The 22,885-nt window shown below is 36.4% G+C and overlaps 1 protein-coding gene across 2 annotated transcripts in view; it reads left to right on the top strand.

Annotated features, from left to right (window-relative positions):
- The first annotated feature begins 3,839 nt into the window (after positions 1–3,839).
- The window catches only part of SLK (STE20 like kinase), a 55,309-nt gene continuing 36,263 nt past the window's right edge, over positions 3,840–22,885 (top strand). Inside the window, exons 1-3 of one of the 2 annotated variants that reach the window (XM_007172099.3) lie at positions 3,840–4,558; positions 20,248–20,412; positions 22,770–22,818. In XM_007172099.3, the coding sequence (XP_007172161.1) occupies positions 4,409–4,558; positions 20,248–20,412; positions 22,770–22,818 (364 nt within the window). In that variant the 5' untranslated portion in view covers positions 3,840–4,408. The remainder of the gene's footprint in view (positions 4,559–20,247; positions 20,413–22,769; positions 22,819–22,885) is intronic. The other variant, XM_007172100.3, reaches the window with a different exon arrangement.

Below are 22,885 nucleotides of genomic sequence, written 5' to 3'. Positions count from 1 at the left end.
ACCCACATATACCCCCATACACATATATTCACATACATATTCATTGCTCATACACAAACACACCCGACACCCATACACTTTCACACACTCACACACATTCACGTATAAACATGTTTACACATACACACACACATACATTTGGGAGCTCACAAAGTGGAGACCATGAGTAGAGTATGTTTTCAAGTTACAAAGGGAGGGAGAAAGAAATAACAGTGGCAACAATCCTGTGAGACAGCTCAGAAGCTCAGGACGGCTAAGGAGATAGTCATAGTGGAGTTGTCAAATGCTAAGGAACTGGTTTACCAAGATCTAGATTCAAGTTCAGATCCTCCATTACTATATCTGAGGTCATGACTATGTTATTTATATTTAATGCTGTCTCAGTTTTCCTCACTTTTACTTGGGAGCTATCACAGAACCTACCTCAAAGGGTTTATATGATGTTTAAATGAGATGATACATGTAAACCACTTAGCATAGTGCCTGGCATGTAGTAAGCACTCCATACATATTCAGTTTTAAATTTTTAATGATATCCTTATTATTATCAGTGAAGGTTACTGATCTGGTAAATTGTGAAGACAGTTATCCCCTCACCAATCTGTTAGTGAGTGGAGACAAAACATTGTGTATTAAATGAATACTTTACGTGGCCACTGTTTAAACTTAATTTTTAAAGGATTAAAAATTCAAGGAAGGCAAACTATTATTTACAGATAACACAAACATCTAGATATCATGGTCATTATTGGGAAAATCTGAATCTGACTAAATATCATCTCACCTGGTATTATTAAATAATTTCTGTGGCTGTAACTTCATGGAAAAACTATGTAAGCTATTATTAACTCCACAATCATTTCACCAAAGTATGTTGGACTTGATCACCTCATGTATACACTACTGACAATGTCATTTGTTATTATTCATTGATATGATAAGGCAATTTATAAAGTAAGAAATAAAGGTGGCCAGTATACATCTGAAAAGGTATTACATCACCAACAATCAGAGAATTGTAAATGAGAGATTATTTTGGACTATCTTCGCAAAGTTTAAAAAGATGGATAGGGTGCTATTGAGGGGCTGGTGACACTGGCATTCTCATACATACATTGTTAGTAGGAGCAGAGATTAGTACAAACTTTCTAGAGGCCAATTTGGCAATACAAGTAAAAACATTTTAAAATATGTTCTTTGATTTAGCAGTTCCACTTCTTGAATTTTATCTTAAAGGAATATAATCAGACAAATACACAAAAATGCTTGTATATGTATGCTCACTGCAGTGTTGTTTATGATGACAAAAAATTGGAAACCACCTAAATGCCTGCCAGTAGAGAATTGCTTAAATAAATGATGGTAGAGCTATACACTGGGACTTTATGTATGCAGCTATTAAAAAGATAAGATCTATTTGTGTTAACATGAAAGATGTCCATGATCCATATCAGATACCATTTTTATATTGAAAAGGTATATGCATAGAAAAAAATTTGGTCACCTGTAACTTTTTAAAAGCAGCTTTATTGTGGTATAATTTACATACCATACAATTCACCCATTGTAAGTCTACAATCCAATGACTTTTGGTAAATGCATACAGTTTTGCAAGCATTACCACAATCCAGTTTTAGAACTATTTTGTTACCATCCAAAGTTCCCGCTTGCTCATTAAGGCTTAACTCTTAACAGTGGTTAGGTTGGGGGTGAAGTCTGGGAGGGTGAAGGCAGGAGGGGAGAGTTATAGACAGCTTCCTAGTTTATCATTTCTGTCTCATTTGAATTAATTTACGACAAGGATATACTATCTTTTAATTGAGAAAACAGTAAAGGTTTTTCTATTTTGAGAAGAACAAAAAAAGGAAACAGACTTATACCCTTTGACCCAAATCTACTTCTGGTAATTTATCCTAAGGAAATAATCAAATATGTGGAAAAGGATCTGTGAACAAAGATATTTATCAATGTTTTATCTGAAATAGAGAAAAGTTGTTAAGCAATCTAAATATCTCATGATGGAAGAAAACAATTACTAATCACACTGAAATATCAAAGGTACAGGATGCAAACATTTATATGCAATCTTTATAATTTATCCATGTAAAAAAAGTTAATGCATAGCCAGAAAGTCCTGTTTGGAAATATAATGAAATCTTGCCAATGGTTATCTCTGGATGGTGGAATTATAGCACTTTTAATTTTTTTGTGCATTTCTTCATTTTCCACATTGAGTATGTATTATCTTTACATCTAAAGCCAACTACATAAATGATACTAATTAAAAATAGATTAATTATGGTATTGTTTTCACAGGTGTTTCCATTTGTCAAAACATAAAAGTATATATTTTATTTTATTTATTTTTACAATAACTTATTTTCTCATTTAAAAAATTTTAATTTTTATTGAAATGTAGTTGATTTACAATGTTGTGTTAGTTTCAGGTGTACAGGAAAGTGATTCAGACCATATATATATATATATATTCTTTTTTAGATTCTTTTCCGTTATAGGTTATTACAAGATACTGAGTATAGTTACCTAAAAGTATATATTTTAAATATGTACATTTTATTGTATATCAGTTATACCTCAATAAAACTATTAAAAAATAGAGAGTCTTGAGAAACAAGATCATCATATCCCTCTTACTACAAGGGGGGTTTTGTTATGCCATTTTGGGGCTGGAGGACAAAATGATTTGGTAGGGGTACCTAGACAGCAAAATGGCCTCTGCTCCAGATAGCATGGATGCATGCATGCATTCATTCATTCATGGGATCTGCCTTCCTATCACATGCCAGGAATGTTGGTAGGTACCTGGATATCATGATGCGTAACCAGCCACTGCCCTGAAAGTGCTCCCTCCTAGTGGAGGGGAGGGCGCGGCACCATCTGACAGATTGCAGCCAACACCCCCATTAGGTCGTCTTCCACTAGTGCTGTCCAAGGGGGCTGGAGGCAGATCAGGAAGTGAAGGCCTTAGTAAGTGGTTCGGATGGAGTCACGAAGGGTGACACCAGGATTACGGCTATGGAAGTGGCCAGAAGAAGGCAGATTACCCTCAAGGGAGTGTCGTGGTCATCACTCAAGAAGCGGGCTTAAACAATTTTTATATGTTTATGGCTGTCTTACGTGCACACTTGTAACAACAGCAGGAACTGAAATTGAGCGTTTGCCGGTGCAGGCACCTTGCAAAGGGCTTACATCCATTGCCTCATTTACTCCTCGCCACAACCCCCAGGTCGGGACTTTAAGGATCTTCATTTTACAATGAAGAAACTGAGGCTCGGAGAGGTTAGTCGCCCAAGGTCACAGAGCTCGTAAGCTCTGGATCCAAAGCAAACAGCCACCACAGATATTTCCCTCTCACTCTGGGGCCCATTTGAGAACGAAAAGGTCCAGATCGGGACAGCTCAGCTTTCACTCGCTACGCATTTTCCCAGATCCAGAATGGAGGAAACATCCGCTAGCACAACCAGCAGGGTCGTGCGCAAAGGGGCAACTCCATCAAAGCCGTTGGCTGACAAGAATTTGGGGCTTGGAGGGCAAACCCGGAGCAACCGTCAACCAGCTACCAGCTCAAGCACCCACAGCGCACCCCCCGCCGGGCGCCAGCGAGCCTCCTAGTGCCGCCAGCTTGCGGGGCTCAACGCGCGTGCGCGGGGCCAGAGGGGCCACCCCCGCGCGAGTGCGCGGAGAGCCTGGCGCGCGGCCGGGGGAGCGCGCGGGCGCGCTGCGGCGTCGGCGTTGGCGCGCGCTCTAGGCCGAGGCTGCGTGGGCTGGGGAGGGAGCTAGGCGGCGGCGGTGGCGGCGGCGGCGGCGGCGGCGGCGGCGGCGGCGGCGGCGGCGGCGGCTGCGCCCCAGAGCCCAGGGGGACGCGCGGACCTCGCGCCGCGGGTGCAGACGGCTGCGGAGGAGACCCCGGGCTCCCGGCCCGGGGCGGGAGAGCTCGGCCAGACGACTGCCCGCCTCAGAGGCCGCCGGCCGCGTCCCTATCCCGGAGTGGCCGACGCCCCTGGAGACTCGCCGTGACACGGGCCTAACCGCGGTGGCCGCGGGCGTCCGGACCACTCGGGCCCGTCGGGCCGGGCCGGTGGGGGGACGAGCGTCCGGGCAGGTGCCGCCCCCCGAGGGCCGGCCGGGGGCCAGGCGCTTAGCCGCGCGGCCCGCGGGCCGGGCTCGGCGGAGGGGCCGCCCGCGCAGCGTCCCCACCCCGTGGGCCGGAGCGGGAGTCGCGCCCCGCCTTCCCCGGAGACGGGCGGCCCGGAGCCTCCGGCGGGAGCCCGGACAGCCAGCGCCCGCCGTCGCCCGCCGGGCTCGCGCGGGAGAGGAGGGAGGAGAAACTTTGCCTCTTATTGTTGTTTTTACTCCTTAAGTGTAAGGAACTCTGTTGGGAGGAAAAATGTCCTTCTTCAATTTCCGTAAGATCTTCAAGTTGGGGAGCGAGAAGAAGAAGAAGCAGTACGAACATGTGAAGAGGGACCTAAATCCCGAGGAGTTTTGGGAAATTATAGGCGAATTGGGCGACGGAGCCTTTGGGAAAGTGTACAAGGTAAGAGGGAGAAACGGGAAGTTGCACTTGTGAGATCAAACAGCCCGTGGCCCGGAGTGGCACGAGGATTTCTCGCTCCCGCGTCCTGTTCCTGCCTCTTGGACCTTCTTCTGACTTCGTAAACGTACTTTGGAACTTTATTTAGGTTATCATCCAAGGCGTAGCTAAGAGGTAGGGTTTAAGGTTGAACAAAATGGGGCCTGGATGTAGTTTAAAGAGTGGTTGCCAAACGGAGGCAAGGTTTACCGTCCGCTCTGTTAAACGTTAAAGGAAATGAGGGTGTTCTTTAATTTAAAGGAAGGGTCTGGTTGTGGCCCTCAAGCATTTTCAAATCAGAAACTCATTATACTTTTCAATGGATTTCTATTTGTGTACTAGCTGTTTGCATTCGTATGTATACTTAAACTAAAGCAGTTCCCTTTTGGGGTCCAGAGTATATATTTGGTTGTATCTATTGCTCATACATAACCGGTCTCTTGGGGATGAGAGCAAAGTGATCGCTACTTGCAGACTATTCTTGAGTTGGTTGCTTGACAGCATACTGTAAAATGGAGTGGAATTTCTGATAGAAAATTTTCGGAAGGAAACCTGCATCTGGTATTAGTTTCTAAATATAATTATAATAAGCATTGACTAGAAGTCAATTTCAGGGCTTAAGAAATTAAAAAAAACATGCACCCACATATATACACACACATTTTTATATACAGATATTCATTTCAGTAGAAGGAGGTTTGCCGTTTCAATAGGAAGGCATGTGTTAACTGTTTACTGTCTTGTAAGGAGTATATGAATGATGTCATCGGAATATTTTCATCCTGAAGGGTGAGGATTTTATGAGACAGTTTAAGGGGAAGGACCCACAGGGTTGCCTAGAAGTGAAAATATAAATAACTTAAGTTTATACAGGACTCTGCAGTTTTTAAAGTACTTTCACATAATTTGGCCCCCGTGAGAGTTCTGCGAGATATGCAGGTCAGTAGTATCTACATTTCATAGATGAGGACACTGAGACTCAGAAATTGTTCACATTCACACTAGTAACAGCCTAGATTTGATCTCAAGTCTTCTGACCCCATATTTACTGTTACTTTTTTTTTTTTTACTTTAATGTCTATTGGTAGAAGTGATAGCATTTTTCCTTCTTTCTAAGCATCATCACACTCTCTGCCTTTGCCCTGCCTCTAATGCATCTCAAAGCCCCTCATTCTTAGTCTGAAATATCTACTCTTTTCTGTGTGCATTCAAAACACATTGTTCACCTTGCTTACTATGGCACTTGTCATATGTTAATGTATTTATGTTTTTATGATAAGACTAGGTGCCAAAATTATGATATACATTTGGGTTAATTCTATTGCCTTAGCACATAGTGCATTTCTCTTTATATTTGTGGAAATGAAAGAATGTGTGTTACCTGCTTGTGAGTGCTATTGAAGCTACTGTGTGCTGTGAAAGTTGACAAAGTAAACTTCAGTGCCTAATGTGGAGGGTAGACTATGGATTTCAACAAGAGCTTACAGTATAGAATGTATGAAAGACAGGGCTTTTAGTGCAGTGGGAAGATCACTCCTGGGAGTTAAGAATTGTGTTTTATTGCTGGTTGTCACAAACCAGCTTCGAGATCTTGGACAGAACGTTTAATGTCTTTGGACCTCCTTTTTTCTGAGGTGGAAAATCATAGATTTCCCTAAATGTTTAGATTCTTTTACCCATTAATGTTCTGTGAGTTATCTAGGAAAGGCAAAAATAAATCCTCAAGGCATCTGGGATCTGGTAGTTAGAAGGCAGTAGGTGATTATGGGCAGTTTTCATGGTTTAAATGTTTTATTGAACAGAAACAGTGTAATATTAAGACACTGGCTCCAGAGTTGGACTATATCTTAGCTCCCTCAATAGCAGCCTGTGACCTTGGACAAGTTACTTAATCGTTCAGTGTCTCATTTTTCTCATCAGTAAGACCTACTCCTCAGTGTGTGAGAATTAAAGGAGATAAAAAATGTAAGACACAAAAAAGGGCTCAGAAAATGGCAGAAAATTACTGTTGTTACATTTACAGCTCGGAAACAAAATATGGGATGGGACAGGAAAAGTGACCTACAAAGATAGTAAACCATTTTCTGGCACAGGCAGATTGTGTGGACATGCTAATGCTGTGTGATTTAATTCTTTAATGACTCTGCAAAGTGAATGTATCTTCCTATAGTGGGACACCAATTGAAAATTTTTTGAAAAACAAGAGACTTACTCCATGTAGTTGAACACTGTAAGATTGTGTCAAGGATAATTTTTGTGGGCTTGATATCTATTTTAGTGTGATGTTTGAAGAGGGTGAATTCTTTGCATCTTTTCTTTTCATTTTTCTATTTTATGCTTCCAAGGAGTAAGCTCTGAGTTTTTTTAAAAAGAAAATTTAAAATTTAAACTTATCTGACCTGTTCTGCCTTTTTTGTAACCTTTTTTACTGTACAAGATTCTCTAGAAATTTTAAATTTATAAACTTCTGTGTAAGAGAAAAAAGCTGTCAAACCTTACAATTGTATGTATTAGTATGCAGTAGAAAACTATTTCTAAAGTTGATTCCAACTGTCATTTGCTCATGGAAATTAGTAACTGTTACAAAGGTTAAATTCGAAATAGGCAATCATTTTTCCATCATATTGTTGTATGCTTTCCACTCAGTCCTGCACCATACAACTCTGTAACAGTTACTTTCTTGCCTGAAAGATCTTCCCAATTTTAAATTTATTTTCTCTTTTTAATAGTATTATTTGACACATAAATGAAGATATGTAGTATCTCTCACAATTTTTTGTTTGTATTTCTGTTGCTTTTAACAGAAAAAAAAAAAAGAATGACATGAAATGATCTATTGAATTGAAGCTGAACTATTGACTGTGTGCTGGATGAAAGTGATTCTTTTTATGTCCCTGATGGGCATGCACCTTTTTTAAAAAAAGTAGTGAAATATATAATCTTTGTATTGAGAAGTACAAAACATATATGTACGTTTAGCAAACAATAGTAAAGTGAACTCATATTAACAACCATCAGAGTAAAAGAATTCTGCCTGTACCCCAGAATCCTTCCCACCTCCTTTCTGAATTGCTTCCTCTCTCCCCCTAAAGGAAACCACTATTCTATCTGTAAGTTATTCATTTTTTTCCTTTCTTCATAGTTTACTGTCTAGGAGTGTGTAACTAAACATGATAACTTTAGTTTTGTATGTATTGAGTGTATTTTGTGTCTTGCCTCTTTTGAAATCAGCGTTGTTTGTGAGGTTTGTCTTTGTTATCACTAGAGTGGTATGTAGTTAATTGTTGCATAGAATTCCAATATATGGTTACATCACCAATTATTTACCATTGTACTGTTAATGGATATATCAGGTGTTTCCAGTTTTTGGCTTTTATACACAGTACTGGTGCATATATGTATGAGTTTCACTAAGACTTAACTCAGGAGTAGAATTTCTGGGTTATAGGGTAGTGTATCTTTAATTTTACTAGATGATGCCATACTATACCAGTTTACACTCCCACCAGCAGCGTATGATAATTTCCTTGCTCTGCTTTCTCTCCAACATTTGATATTGTCAGAATTTTTAAGTTTTGACAATCTGATGTTATAGTTTTCCTTGTGGTTTTAATACATCTTTCCCTGACTGCTGATAAGTGATTCTTTTCATAGGTTTATTAGTAATTTGAATTTCTTCTTTTGTGTTCAAGTTTCTTGTTCATGTTCCTCTTGGATGTCTTTTTCTTGTTTATTTGTAGTGTATTCTGGATTTTAACCATTTGCTGGTTATGGTTATTGCAAATACATTTTCATTCTGTGCCTGTCTTTTCATTTTCTTTATGGTGTCTTTTTATGAACAGGAAGTTCTTGACTTTAATATACTCCAACTTTGTTTTTTCTTTTTCAGTTAATGCTTTCTGTATTGTATTTGAGAAATTCTTTGTTGGAGTGTCCTTCCAGTTGTTGGATGGGATGCTGCCCGATTGATGAATCACCTAGTAAAGCTAATTAGATCTTTGGAAAAAAAAAAAAAGAGAAGAAAGGCTTTCCTAACCTGAGATCATGGAGATAATCCCCTATTTTATCTTCAAAGAGCTTTATGATTTTGCCTTTAACATTTAGGTCTACAACCCTAAATGTTAGAAGAGATTTTTGCAAATGGTATGATATAGGGGTCCAATTTCATTTTTTTCTCCAATGGATACACAATTGTCCCAAGACTCATCACTGGGGGAAACTATTCTTCCACTGCTCTGCAGTGCTGTCTGCAACATGTGTCTGTTTCTGCATCTCTAGTCTCTTTATTGATCTATTAGTCTATTCCTTTGTCAGTATCCCCCTGTCTTAATTAGGAAAGCATTAAAACAAATCTCTGCTAGAGAAAGACTTCCCCTTGTTCTTCTTCAGCAATGTCTAGTATATCCTTCGCCTTTAATGCTTTCATGTACATTTTAGAATTAGCTTAATTGAGTTCCACAAAAAAACCTGTTGTGCCTTTTTGAAGGGGTTTTATTGATTTATATTTAGATCAACTTTGGAAAAATTAACGTCTCCATGATACTGAGTCTTCCTACCTATGCATATGTTTTATCTCTAGGTCTTTTTTTTTAATATCTCTCAATAATGGATTATAATTTTCCTCCCCAGAAGTCTTAGGAGCTCAAACTACTTCAAGAGTGTCTTAAATGCTTTGTTTTTCCTATTGGAATTTCTTCCTTGTTTTGGTTATGTACAACCTTCAGTAGTCTGAGAAAGGATGAATGGAAGGTTCGGTTTTTAAGACCAGGCCTGTCTGAATATGTCTATATTATAATGTCATACTTGATGTATAGTTTGGTCGTAGAATTCTAGTTCAAAAATACATTTTTGAACTAGCGTTGGTGAGGACAAAGAACAATTGAGAAAATCCCCATCCCTTGCTTACGGCCAGTCTTCCAAAGTGGTTGTATGAATTTATACCCCCATAAGTGAGGGATGGGGATTTTCTCAGTTGCCCTTTGTCCTCACCAACACTTGCTATTGTTATTAATACTGTTATTAATATTTTATGTTAGCCATTCTGGTGAGTGTGAAGTGGTTTTATTTACATTTTCCTGATGACTAAAAAAATTGAGTCATCTGCCTATCATGTGCCTATCGAATATTTGGGTGTTTTCTTTTTTGTGAAATTTCATGTTTGTTTGCCCATTAAAAAAAATAGCTGTATTGAGGTATAATTTATATAACTCAGAATTCACCTATTTTATGTTTACAACTTGATGAGTTTTAATAACTTTGTACAGTTGTGCAACCATCACTACAATCTAGCTTTAGAATCCTCTTTTGACCACCTGAAGTTCCCTTGTGCCCATTTACAGTCAATTCCTGTTCCTGCTGGGGTTTTCTTTGTCTGATTACTTATGAGGTTGAGTTCCTTTTTATATACTTACTGGCCATTTGGATTTCTTCTTCTCTGAAGTACTTGTTAAAGTCTTTTGGGTTCTTTTTCTTTTTCTCATTGATTTATGGGAGTCTATATATTCCGGAAACTAATCCTCTCAAGTTATATATGATGCACATTATTTTCTCTTGCTTTGTAGTTTGTCTTTTCTTTCTCTTTATGATATCCTTCTTTTGTATAGACATTTCAAATTTTAATGAAGTTCAATTTATTAACTTTTTATACTTAGTGCTTTTTGTCTTAAAATTTCCTTACCCAGGGTGATGAAGATGTCCTCCTATGTTATGTTCTTAAAGTTTTATGGTGTTGCCTTCTGCCTGTACATTAGGTCTATAATTAAACTGATGTTGGTTTTTGTCTATAGTGTGAAGTAGGGGTCCAGTTTCATTTTTTCTATGTAGATACCCAGTTGTCTCAACACCATTTACTGAAAAGACCACCCTTTCCGTATTGCTTTGCAATGCCTCCATCATATGTCAAATGTCCATATACACATGGTATATTTCTATGAATTTCCTGTTTCTTTAGGATAAATTCCTAATAGTAGAATTGTTAGGGCAAAATACATGATCATTTATTAATGTTTACTGTGAAATTACTCTAGAAAAGTTTATAAATTTATTTTAAAATTAATTTTTAATTGTAAGATGTTATGGAAAAACCTGAACGAACTTTTTGGCCAATCCAATACAAATAATTAAAGAAGTTCTATTTATTGGGAAAATTAACTTATTAGAGATTAAAGTTAGTTTCTTTGACCATTACTCTAATTATCGTTCCTTCTCTTCTCTCCATAAATGTAACTATTATCATCGGTTTCTTTTTCTGTTTGTTTTGTTTTGGGGGGGTTTTTTTTGGCTTGCGGGATCTCAGTTCTCTGACCAGGAATTGAACCCAGGCCACGGCAGTGAAAACGCTGAATCCTGTCCACTGGACCACCAGGGAACTCCCCATCATCAGTTTCATGTATATGTTTCTAGATATTTTTCTGTGTACTTACGTATATATACATGGGTTATACCTATTTAAACAACCCAACAATGGTCTATTTCTGTGCCTTTGTTCCTTGACCTTTTTCAATGTTAGTTTTTATCCTTTTAAAAAAGTATTTGCTTTTTCAGTAGACAAAAAGAGTATCTGTTTATTTCATTTTCCATTTCTCTCATTTTTAAAGAGATTGCCATTTAAAAATTAATTGAATTATTCATATTCTAATAGAGTTGTTTTCTTGTTGATTTGAAAGTACTTTTTATGTACTATGAAAATGAGCACTTTATAATAATGGTGCAGTTATTTTAGTTACTTTAGTTTATGCTGCTTTTTTGATATAAAGACATATAATATTCTTTATTCTACAAAATCTGTCAATGTGTTACTTTTCTTTTTATTCCTTCACTTTCATGCTTAGAAAAGCCTTCCCTACCCAGAAATTAGATAAATATTTATCTATATTTTCTTCTAAACTTTTTAATAGTTCAGTTATGAAGAATTTTAATTTTAATTCATCTGGAATATAATTTTTTTTCTGTGGATTGACATGATGCTCTATTCCACCCTAAAAAAACCCAAAAATATATATTTTATCTATTTCTAGAAATTTAAATACTATTATTTTGAAAATATAGCAAAGTATAAAGAAGAATATATAAAAATAATTCTACCTTTTAGATAACCTGTTAATTTAAAAAAACTCAAGGGTATACTCATGTGGTTAGAAACTTGAACAGTACAAAAAATGATAAAATTGAAAAATGAAAGCTTTCCCCGCCAGTCTTTTTTCCTGAATTTAACCACTATAATAATATCTGTGTATCTTCTCAGGTAAAATTTTATGCCTGTATGAGCATATATACAAATGCTTGTTTGTAAGACTGAAAATATGTTGACACGTGCACATTAGTATATACAGGTGAACTTAACTGCCTATCAAATTGATAGCATAATCATACTGGAAAAGTGCTTCAAATGATGTTTTTAATTCATTAATTTTTGGCTGCGTTGGGTCTTCGTTGCAGTACGTGGGCTTCTCATTGTGGTGGCTTATCTTGTTGCGGAGCACGGGCTCTAGGTGCACGGGCTTCAGTAGTTATGGCACGCAGGCTCAATAGTTGTGGCGCATGGGCTTAGTTCCTCTGTGGCATGTGGGATCTTCCCGGACCAGGGCTCGAACCTGTGTCCCCTGCATTGGCAGGCCGATTCTTAACCACTGCGCCACCAGGGAAGTCCCAAATGATTTTTGAATAGAGTGCTGTGACTAGTGGGATATATTTAAAAGATAAAAAGAACAGCAAAGAATGCTTGAACTTTATTAAATAGGTTTGTTACTAGTAGTGATACTAATGTTATAATTCTGAAAATACTTTATATGTACTATAGGATAGAGCAAATTAGTTAATATAGTGCTGTTTTAGGAACTAGGGTTGTAACTCGGAGAAAGGGGTTATAAGCTTGAAATGTAAGGAAGAACCCTGTGACGTTGATTTTTGAACTGGAGGTTTTAGTTTGAACTCGTGATAACACATGCACTCATGCCTCCAACACACACACACACACACACACACACACACACACACACACACACAATACATATATACATATTCCTGTTTTCCACTGAGAAGGCCTAGAAATAATGGTAACTAGTACTCCTAGCTCTTGGTTTCTAAATACCATTCCCCACTAAAAGGAACCAGGGCTCGTTGAAAAGTCTGATCCAGGTCTGGGCTAGAGAAGTACAGAAGTGATGAAATTGAAAAGTAAAAGTCTCCCCATTACTCATGTTTTCCCAAAGGAGCCTGGATATCTTGGACCAGAAAGCAAAGATATGCTCAAAAATTAATGGGGACATGCCCAAAGAATACCGGTTAGTTTTGAGCAACAAAAATATCAACAAAATAGTAGCCTAATAGAGGAATGCTAGTTAGTTAATATATAAAGATTGATAAAATTAGAAAAACCACTATTTTGCAACGGTACTATAATAATTCAGGCAAGAATTATTGATGGATGCTAAAAAAATCACTGTGTGGAAGGCTGTGGAGGAACATGGTTTCATCCCGTAAGTATCACCCCGTAAATGTACCTTTATGGTAGAGAGAGCTGATGGATACCATCTTAATCAAGTGATCAAACCTGGGGTTAATCAACAGTAACAGGAGGAACTGTATTTTCTGATGTAATTCAGTGGGAACTGTATAATCACCTAATGTAGTATTTTTGTTAAAGATATTTAACCTGAATCTGATAATGAGGAAACAATCAGACAAATCCACAGTTTGAACTTTTAAAAATGTAAGCAATAAAGGAGTTTTGTTTTTTTTAGATATTTGAGAAATTTGAATATGGAGTATATATTAGATATTGTATCAATGTTAAATTCTTTGGGTATGTTAATTATATTGTGGTTATGTGTGAAGTGCAGCTTACTTTGCAAGTGGCATAGTAAAAAAGAAATGCGTATATGTGTGTGTTGGTATATACATATCTCTACACATACATACATATCTTTTACATATATATGTAAAATATATGTGTGTGGATCTTGTGTGTGTGTATGTGAGAGTGAGAAAAGCAAATACAACAAAAGGTTAATTGGTGACTCTGGGTGAGGGGTTTACGGGTGTTCACTGTTCACTCAACTTCTCTGTAGGTTTGAATTTTTCAAAATAAAAAAGTAAGGGGTCATATTTTAAAATACTCTTCTGCACATTGCTTTATTTCACTTAACAGTTCTCCTTTTCACATTTTTTTCCTCCCTCTATATAGTCATCATTTTTCTCTTTCTCTTTTTCTATGAAAGGAGAAAGAAAGTCTCCTTTCAGAGTAGGCAACTACTTCTATACTATTACTAAAGTTATTTGGCGTTTATTAAATACCGCATTATGTTTTGTACTCAATACCACATGAAGTCCAAATTCCTAGCATGTATACATTTATGTTTTAAAAGAGGTAACTGAAACTTTGGATTGCAAAAATAGCTTTAACGTGCTGGCTTTTCTTTTTTCCTTCTTTGTAAAAATCTTAGTATTTGTGTTGAATTCCTTACCTTGACAGCAACATGTTTTGGCCCTTTTATAATTTAACGTTGAGAATGTTTGTGTGGCAATGACCTTCCTTACCATTTAAAAGACTTTATTTTTCTTGAATTAATGTCCAGAAGTAGTACATCTTTGTCATATTTTTAAATATTTTTTTGAAATTGTCTTTTCGTGTTCTCACTTTTTCATCTTTTCAACTATGCAGCCTATGCAAATTTCCACAGCTTATCTATCACGCAATTGTCAATAATGTTTCAGTTTATTCAAGCTGCTCTGAGTCAGCAGGTCCTTGAAATAAGTAGGAAAACTGTGTGATCTGAGAATTGGTAAAACATTTTGGAAACTGCAGATTTAGCCAACATTAACTTATTGCTGACATTTTGCTGTTGGTATCTTGACCGACAGTAACTCAGTTTTCAATAAATAACCAGAACAATATAAATAAAATAGTGTTTGGGAATATAAAGAGAATATAAAGTATATTCCTTTCTCTTTTGCAGAATTCAGGAAATGACATGAAAATTCTTTATTTTTAAAAAAATTTATTTATTTATTTATTTGGCCATGCCAAGCGGCATGTGGGATCTTAGCTCCCCGGCCAGGGATGAACCCATGGCCCCTGCAGTGGAAGCGCAGAGTCCTAACCACTGGACTGCCAGGAAATTACCCAAAAAATGCTTTTTTAAAAAGGATTTCTGTAATATTTTCCAGAGGTTATGGGAAGAGTGTGTATAGTTGATCCTCATTATTTGCGGATTCTGTATTTGTCAATTTGTCTACTTGCTAAAATCTATTTGTAGTCCCCAAATCTATACATGCATTGCTTTCACAGTCATTTGTGTACATGTGCAAAGCTATGTAAAATGTGAGTCCCTAGACCCACACATTACATGCTGAGATCGAACTAGGTGATGCTATGTCTTCTTGTCTCTGCTCTCATACAGAGGTTTCCAAAGGATGGAGACAGTAGAGAGCAATGTAGTGAAGTGCAAGAAGCTTCTGCTTTGGGACCAGTTGGATGGGGTTTGAATCCCAGCTCTGGCACCTGTTATTGGGGCAGCCTTAAATAAGCCACTTAACATTTCTGAACCTCATTTTCTCTTTTGTAAAACAAAGAAAATAGAATCTACCAGGATGAGTTGTTTTTGAGATTGAAGATTATAATCTATGTGAGGAGGGGCGGTGTGTGTGTATTTCTTTTAGGAGCAGTGGTTCAGTATTCACTAATTCAGGGTTTGTAGTGACCTATATAGAACTTAACTAGCACAAATAATGGAAAGCAACTGTATATCTTTGCCAAGTAATGTTGAGTAATGTTATTCTTATTTGATATTCACACTCATTCCTAGCAAAATCTTATCAGGGCTCTGAGAAGATCACCAGAATTAACATATAATGTAAAACAGGTAACAACAATAGCTAAACAATCTAAAACTATCTGCTTTCTTTAGTGCTATTCTTTTTTTTTTCCTCACTTAACTGCTCTTTGGAACTTTGAATGTTTATTAACCAAATATTTATTTTTAATTTTTTTAACTTTTTATTTTATGTTGGAGTATAGCTGATTAACAATGTGGTGATAGTTTCAGGTGCACAGCAAAGGGACTCAGTTATACATATACATGCATCTATTCTCCCCCAAACTCCCCTCCCATCCAGGCTGCCACATAACATTGAGCAGAGTTCTCTGTGCTATACAGTAGGTCCTTGTTGATTATCTATTTTATTTCTTTATTTTTAAATGCATAGATCTTTTTAAAAATTTTATTTATTTTATTATTTTATTTTTGGCTGCGTTGGGTCTTTGTTGCGTGCAGGCTCTCTAGTTGCAGCGAGTGGGGGCTACTCTTTGTTGCGGTGCGTGGGCTTCTCATTGCTGTGGCTTCTCTTGTTGCGGAACATGGGCTCTAGGCACTGGTGTTCAGTATTTGTGGCTCATGGGCTCAGTAGTTGTGGCTCGCGGGCTCTAGAGCGCAGGCTCGGTAGTTGTGGTGCACGGGCTTAGTTGCTCCGTGGCATGTGGGATCTTCCTGGACCAGGGCCCGAACCCGTGTCCCCTGCACTGGCAGGTGGATTCTTAACCACTGCACCACCAGGGAAGTCCCGAGACTGTTTCTTTTTAACACTTTATTTGTATTATGTTTGTTGATAGTTTTACACACTTAACAATGTTTATTTCAGTTTTGATTTATAGAGTTCTCTGGAATCAGATCCTGATGAGTAATCAAGTTATTTTCAAACAATAATGTAAGAAGCACTATATTTTCTAATGTAAATTTTATTTATTATTTATATTAAACCAAATGGTACTATTGTTGGTTTAATCAGTATACCCAGGGCAATGGAATAATGAAATTTGTTACTACAAGAACTTTAGAGATTATCTAGTATTAATTATTTTTCCCCTTTCATGCCATTCTATTCGCAAGTAAAATACACATCTTTAAAATCTTCCAGGACATTGGTAGAGGCATGCAGAAGCAGGATGACTTTTAACTCTACTCACAATATCCTTGGTCTCTTACCAGGGCTCGTATTTTATAGTGTTCCTCTTTAAGGACAGTTCCTCTGTGCTCTTTCTTCCCAAAGTGTTACGTTAAAATGGTGAGAGAAGGGCTTATTTCTCAATGGCTTATTTCCTGACTTGGGGGAGGGCAAGTTCTATTTATTATTTTTTCAACTGTAGTGTCTTTCTTAGAGAGATAAACTTAATGCCATATTTCACCAGTTATGATAGACTTTTAGCTTTTAAACATCTCTCAAATTGGGATATGTTCCAATTTATTGATTGACGCCTTAGTATTGTTGTTCGCCAGATGGCAGTTGTGATGTATTTGTCGTTGCCTATGCTTTGTGAATGTAGTTGTATCTCTGGTGTCATACAGTTGCAACCACTTGATGTTTCGATCAATAAACCATTTAAGAACGTTTTGAAGAAAGAATGTGAGTCCTGGTTGTCATCTAAAAGCTTCATTTAGCACCTGTGGTAAGATCAAGAAAGTATCAGCATTGTAATTGCAAAATGGGAGACAGTGGCTTCCAAGAAAATTTTGGAGACAGTAGTAGAGGAGCACTTTTTAAAGAAATGCTGCATCACCAAAGCTTTTCATGGCTAGAGAATGATATTGTGTGGAAAAACACAGACATTAGATAATTCTGAGTGAAAAAGTGACTCAGGAGTTAAATGTGAAGAAGTGTTTAATTTTTCATGTATGCACAAGGATAATATACGCTAACAGTTTTTGTCTATATTTATCCAGAAGCGCTCTTAAAAAAGAATAATGTGAAAATTCTAAATGGTAAAGTGCCTGGCAGTTTTTCTTCCTTAGTGGAGCATAAGATAATGGCACATCTTCAAAGGCTTCGTAGATTTGATAAAATATGGTAGATTAGCATATTATTCTAGCGTGGTAGTTATGACTGATAAAGTTATCTTTTTATCCATACATATTCTCTGAACCCTAAACATTAAGGTTACTTTGTTAGTAATTAGTATTAATTTTTACCTCTACCTAAGGAAGTAAAATGTAGCAAAATCTACTTAGGAGAATTCCCATATATAGGCTGATACCTGGTTTGTTTATTCTTTCTACCTAAGGAAATAAAATGTAGCAAAATCTACTTAGGAGAATTCCCATATATAGGCTGATACCTGGTTTGTTTATTCTTTCATCATCATCTCAAAGGTTAGATAATAGATCCCTAAGAAATATCCCATAGACTGATTTTTTTGTATCTTATTGCCTCTGTAAAAATAATACATGTCCATTTAAAAACGTAAACAATATGAAAAATATAGAAAAAGTCAAAAGCACATGAAACTCTGCCATCCCCACTGATGATGTCTTTCCAGATATTTCTTATGTAGCTACCCCTGTGTGAAAATGGATGTGTCGTTTTTGTAAAACTGCATACCTTTTGTGTTTAGTAAGTTACTTTTTTTCCATTCAGTGATATGTTGTGGCTTTTGTCCCATCTTAAGAAATATTAATTGATTAGTCAAATAATTTTAATGGTTGCATAATTTTCCATTGTAGAAGCATACTGAATGATTTAAGTAGGTTCCTGTTAATGGACATTTAGGCTGATTAAGTTTTCTTTATTGTAAATAGTGCTTTGATGAATATTTTGTGCATGCATTTTTTTTTTTGGTAAAATTATCTCCTTATAAATTATTAAAATGGGATTTGGACATTTGTTTATTAAAACACCTATTACTAGCTTTTGAAAGTTTGCTATATTTTCTTTTAAGGTGATAGATTTACTGAAGTGATGGTAACATATATAATATTGAAATGTCTTTTAAAAACCTCATTAGTATTTTAAAATTTGATTCCTAACTTTAAAAAAATGATCTTGACTTCTACTGCATATTTGGAAACCTTTCATTTCTAATAAATGGAGGTGAGAAGTTATTCAATTAAAGATAGAAAATGGAAAAGTTAAAGTACTAAAACAATGAAAAATAATTAAACTGATGGAAGTATAGGGAAACTGGAAAGGGTAATGATTAAAATAAAGAAAGGGCTTTGGAAACAACCTGGATTTGAATCCTGATTCAGCCTCTTACTAGCTCTACATGACCTCGGGGAAGCCTTTTAACGTCTCTAAATTTATTCATCCTCCTTAAAAGTAGGGATGCTAATATATCATGGGGTCATTTTGAGGATTAAATAATAATAGTAATAATTCCAGATAACATGTTTGAATCTTTTTACTATGTATGGCAGGCATTGTATTAAATATTTATATGTATTTTTTTCACTTGGCAAATATTTATTATCTTAATTCTCACAAACTCGTGAGATATAAGTATGTTTTATTGATGAGGAAGCTAAAACTAAAAAAGGGAGTTTGTAAGTTGCCCAAGCAACATAGTTAACAAGTGGCAGAATCAGAATTTGAACCCTACCAGTCTGACCCAGTAGAGCCTGCAATTTGAAATTCTATCGTATGTGTATATAAAGCACTTAGCACAGTGAATAGCATGCATCAGTTAATATGTATGTTTAGGCTGTCTTTACAAAATAAGTATGTCAAGAGAATGAGAAGACAAGCCACTTGGAGAAAATGTTGGCAAAAGATATATCCGATAAAAGACCGTTATTCAAAATATATTAAGAATTCTTAAAACTCAACAATTAGAAAACCTACAGTCTGATTAAAAAATGGCCAAAAGATTTGGACACCTCACTGAAGAAGATATTCAGATGGCCAATAAGCATATGAAAAGAAGCTCAATATCATATGTCATTAGGGAGTTGCAAATTAAAACAAGGAGATACCACTACACACTTGTTAGAATGACAAAAATCTATACCAACAACACCAAATGTTGGCAGGGGTGTGGAGCAACAGGAACTCTCATTCATTGCTGTTGGGAATGCAAAATGGTATAGCCACTTTAGAAGACAGTTTGGCAGTATCTTGCAAAACTACACATGCTCTTGCCATATGATCCAGTAATTCTGCTCCTTGGTACTTACTCAGAGGGGTTGAAAACTTAATGTCCACACAAAAACCTGCACACAGATGTTTATAGCAGCCTTATTCATGATTGATAAAACTTGGAAACAACCAAGATGTCTTCAGTAGGTGGATGGATAAACAAACTGGCACATCTATATAATTGACTGTTATTCAGCGCTAAAACAAAATTAGGTATCAAACCACGAGAAGACATGGAGGAATCTTAAATGCTTGTTACTAAGTGAAAGAAGCCAATCTGAAAAGGCTACATACTGTATGAAAAACAAAACTATGGAGACAGTAAAAAGATCAGTGGAGGGGTTAGGAAGAAGGGCAGGATGAATAGGCAGCGCATAGAGATTTTTAGGGCAGTGTAACTATTCTGTATGATATTATAATGGTGGATACATATCATACATTTGTCCAGACCCGTAGAGCACATACCAGGAGTTAATCCTAATGTAAACCGTGGACTTTTGGTAATAATGATGTGTCAATATAGGTTCATCAGTTGTAACAAATGTACCACTGTGGTGCAGAATGTTGATAGTGGGGGAGGGGCGGCTGTGCACTTGTAGGGAGGAGAGTACATGGGAACTCTGTGTACTTTCTGCTCAGATTTGCTGTGAGCCTAAAACTACTCTAAAAAATAAAGTTTATTAAAAAAAATAATATTTAAAAAGCAAGTATGCATTATAAGTGTGAACTTCTGATACTTTTGTTTTTAGGCCCAGAATAAAGAGACCAATGTTTTAGCTGCTGCAAAGGTGATTGACACCAAATCTGAAGAAGAACTTGAAGATTACATGGTTGAAATTGATATATTAGCATCTTGTGATCACCCTAATATAGTCAAGCTTCTAGATGCCTTCTATTATGAGAACAATCTTTGGGTAAGTATTTTCTGTTAATCTATAGGAATAACCAAAATGAGTTAATTGTCCTAAAGAGGTTTATAAGTTGTGTAGGCCTATTTTATGTACTACCTCTTCTTTTTGGTCACTTATGCTACTTGAATGAGAATTGACCTGCTGATGAGAGGGTCATTAACAACATAATTATCCATAGCTTCAACAGATGTTTTGATGTGTATTTCAGATGGTACTGTATTTCATGATTGTTTGACATTGGACTCAAATGTAGAAACTTGGTTAAGAATATTAAATTTCCTAAATAATGAAATTAGATGCCTTTCTTGTTTTTAATTAATTTTTTTTCCCAGTTGGAACTTCTTTCTTTCTTTAAAGTCTTTTTTTTTCAGCACTTTTAAAATTTTATTTTTTCTTTTTTAATTGAAGTATAGTTGATTTACAATGTTGTGTTAGTTTGAAGTGTCTTGTTTAAATTTAAGTGTCTTGATTTAAATTTAAGCATTTATTTAAAATGTTTTGAAGTTTCTTTTGTTTTCTTTGCAATTGTTTATAATTTCTTATACTAAATTTTTGATAAATCATGTAATAAATTATAAAATGCTTACTAGAAATGTTAAATATTGGGTTTGCCAAAAAGTTCATTCAGGTTTTTCCTTACGGAAACGTTTTGGCCAACCCAACATTTATCTTATATATTATCAAGCCCAACTTTAGTGCATGATGTAGTGGCCAAGTCTGTATGTAAAAATTTTATTCATTTTTAGGAAATATTAGGCATAAATAAATATATAAGTAAAATGTTAATATTTAGTATAATAACCAGTCAGTCACTTGCTCTGCACCGATACTAATTTAATCAAGCGGACTTTTTGAAATGGAGTTTCAGTTTTTTCTCCTTGAAGGAAGAAACAACGTGTTATGAAAGAAGAGTAGATTGTGCAAGCTGTACCTGATTGGGAATCAAAAGGCCTTTATTTTTTTTTTTTTTTTTAAACAGTTAGTGTTTTTTTTTTTTTTTTTTTAATGAGGATCTTGAATCAGATGCGTATGTTTTGATTGATTGATTGATTGATTGATTTTGGCTGTGTTGGGTCTTCGTTTCTGTGCGAGGGCTTTCTCCAGTTGTGGCAAGCGGGGGCCACTCTTCATCGCGATGCGCGGGCCTCTCACCGCCGCGGCCTCTCTCGCCGCGGAACACAGGCTCCAGACGCGCAGGCTCAGCAGTTGTGGCTCACGGGCCCAGCCGCTCCGCGGCATGTGGGATCTTCCCAGGCCAGGGCTCGAACCCGTGTCCCCTGCATTATTAGCAGGCAGACTCTCAACCACTGCGCCACCAGGGAAGCCCAAGGCCTTTATTTTTTGATTTTGGTGATGCTAGGCAGGAGCTTGAATAAGTCAATGAACCTTTATGACTTGTTTACTCATCTCTAGGATGAGTAATGATCTGTGTCTCAAATTATTTTTCATATGATACAATGAATTTCAAAACAATTTATTGGCAAGCTCCTGTAAAAAATAAAGTGTTGTTATACAGAGGAGAAAAAAGTGTGAAGCTACACAATTTGTTAAGGTATGTAATTAAAAAAAAATCTATAGTTATTATTAGTGTGGTGCCTTCTAATATAGCTGTTCAGAGTTCTAGCAGAATGTTTCCAGAGATAGTAATGAAAATGAATTCCTAGACAACTTAATAAATAGATAAGATCTTTACTTGAGACTATTACAAAATAAAAAGCTGGACAACTGTGAGGGACAGTTTAGTGGGAGAGATAGACATTAATTAATCAAAGAATCATAATAAATATAAAATTAAAACTGTGATAAGGGTTAAGAAAGAAAGGTGCATGATGGTATGTACCAGGGAGGTCTGGGAAGGCATCCATCAAGAAGTGATAATTGAGCTAGGATCGGAAACTTTTGTATATGTTTTTTTTCCTATTTTTTAGAAAAACTAAAAGTTTCTCTTTTCAGGGTTTATTCCTAGAAATAAAGTTAAAAAATATACTTGATCACTTATTTCACAATAGTTACCTTAAAAAGGAGAGTATAAAATCTTTCAGTGGTGATGAAATGGATATATAATACTGTCCTGAATAAAAATTCTATACCTGGTAATTTTACAGAAGCAGGGACACTAAAAATGATGATTAACAAAAATGCACATATTTCCACAATGTGTTCTTTTTGTGCTTTCTTAGTTGTATGTCATTAAGACTTGTAAATCTTTTTACAAAGAAAATCTTTATGGTTGTTAACATACTATTGTTTCTGTAACCTAGGTTATTTTATAGCTATTTCTTTATCTTTTATGCTAAATTGAAGAAAAAATACTCAAACTCAATGTCGTGTTAGACACATGCTTTTTTATTTGCCTGCAGATCCTCATTGAATTTTGTGCAGGTGGAGCAGTGGATGCTGTGATGCTTGGTAAATGGTTTTTTGTTCTTCATGTTTATATCTTAAATTATACTTTAAAAAAGTCAAGTGATTTCAA

Source organism: Balaenoptera acutorostrata, chromosome 16 (genome assembly GCF_949987535.1).
Source record: "Balaenoptera acutorostrata chromosome 16, mBalAcu1.1, whole genome shotgun sequence".
Classification (NCBI taxonomy): domain Eukaryota; kingdom Metazoa; phylum Chordata; class Mammalia; order Artiodactyla; family Balaenopteridae; genus Balaenoptera; species Balaenoptera acutorostrata.
This window is presented reverse-complemented; position numbering and strand designations above follow the sequence as displayed.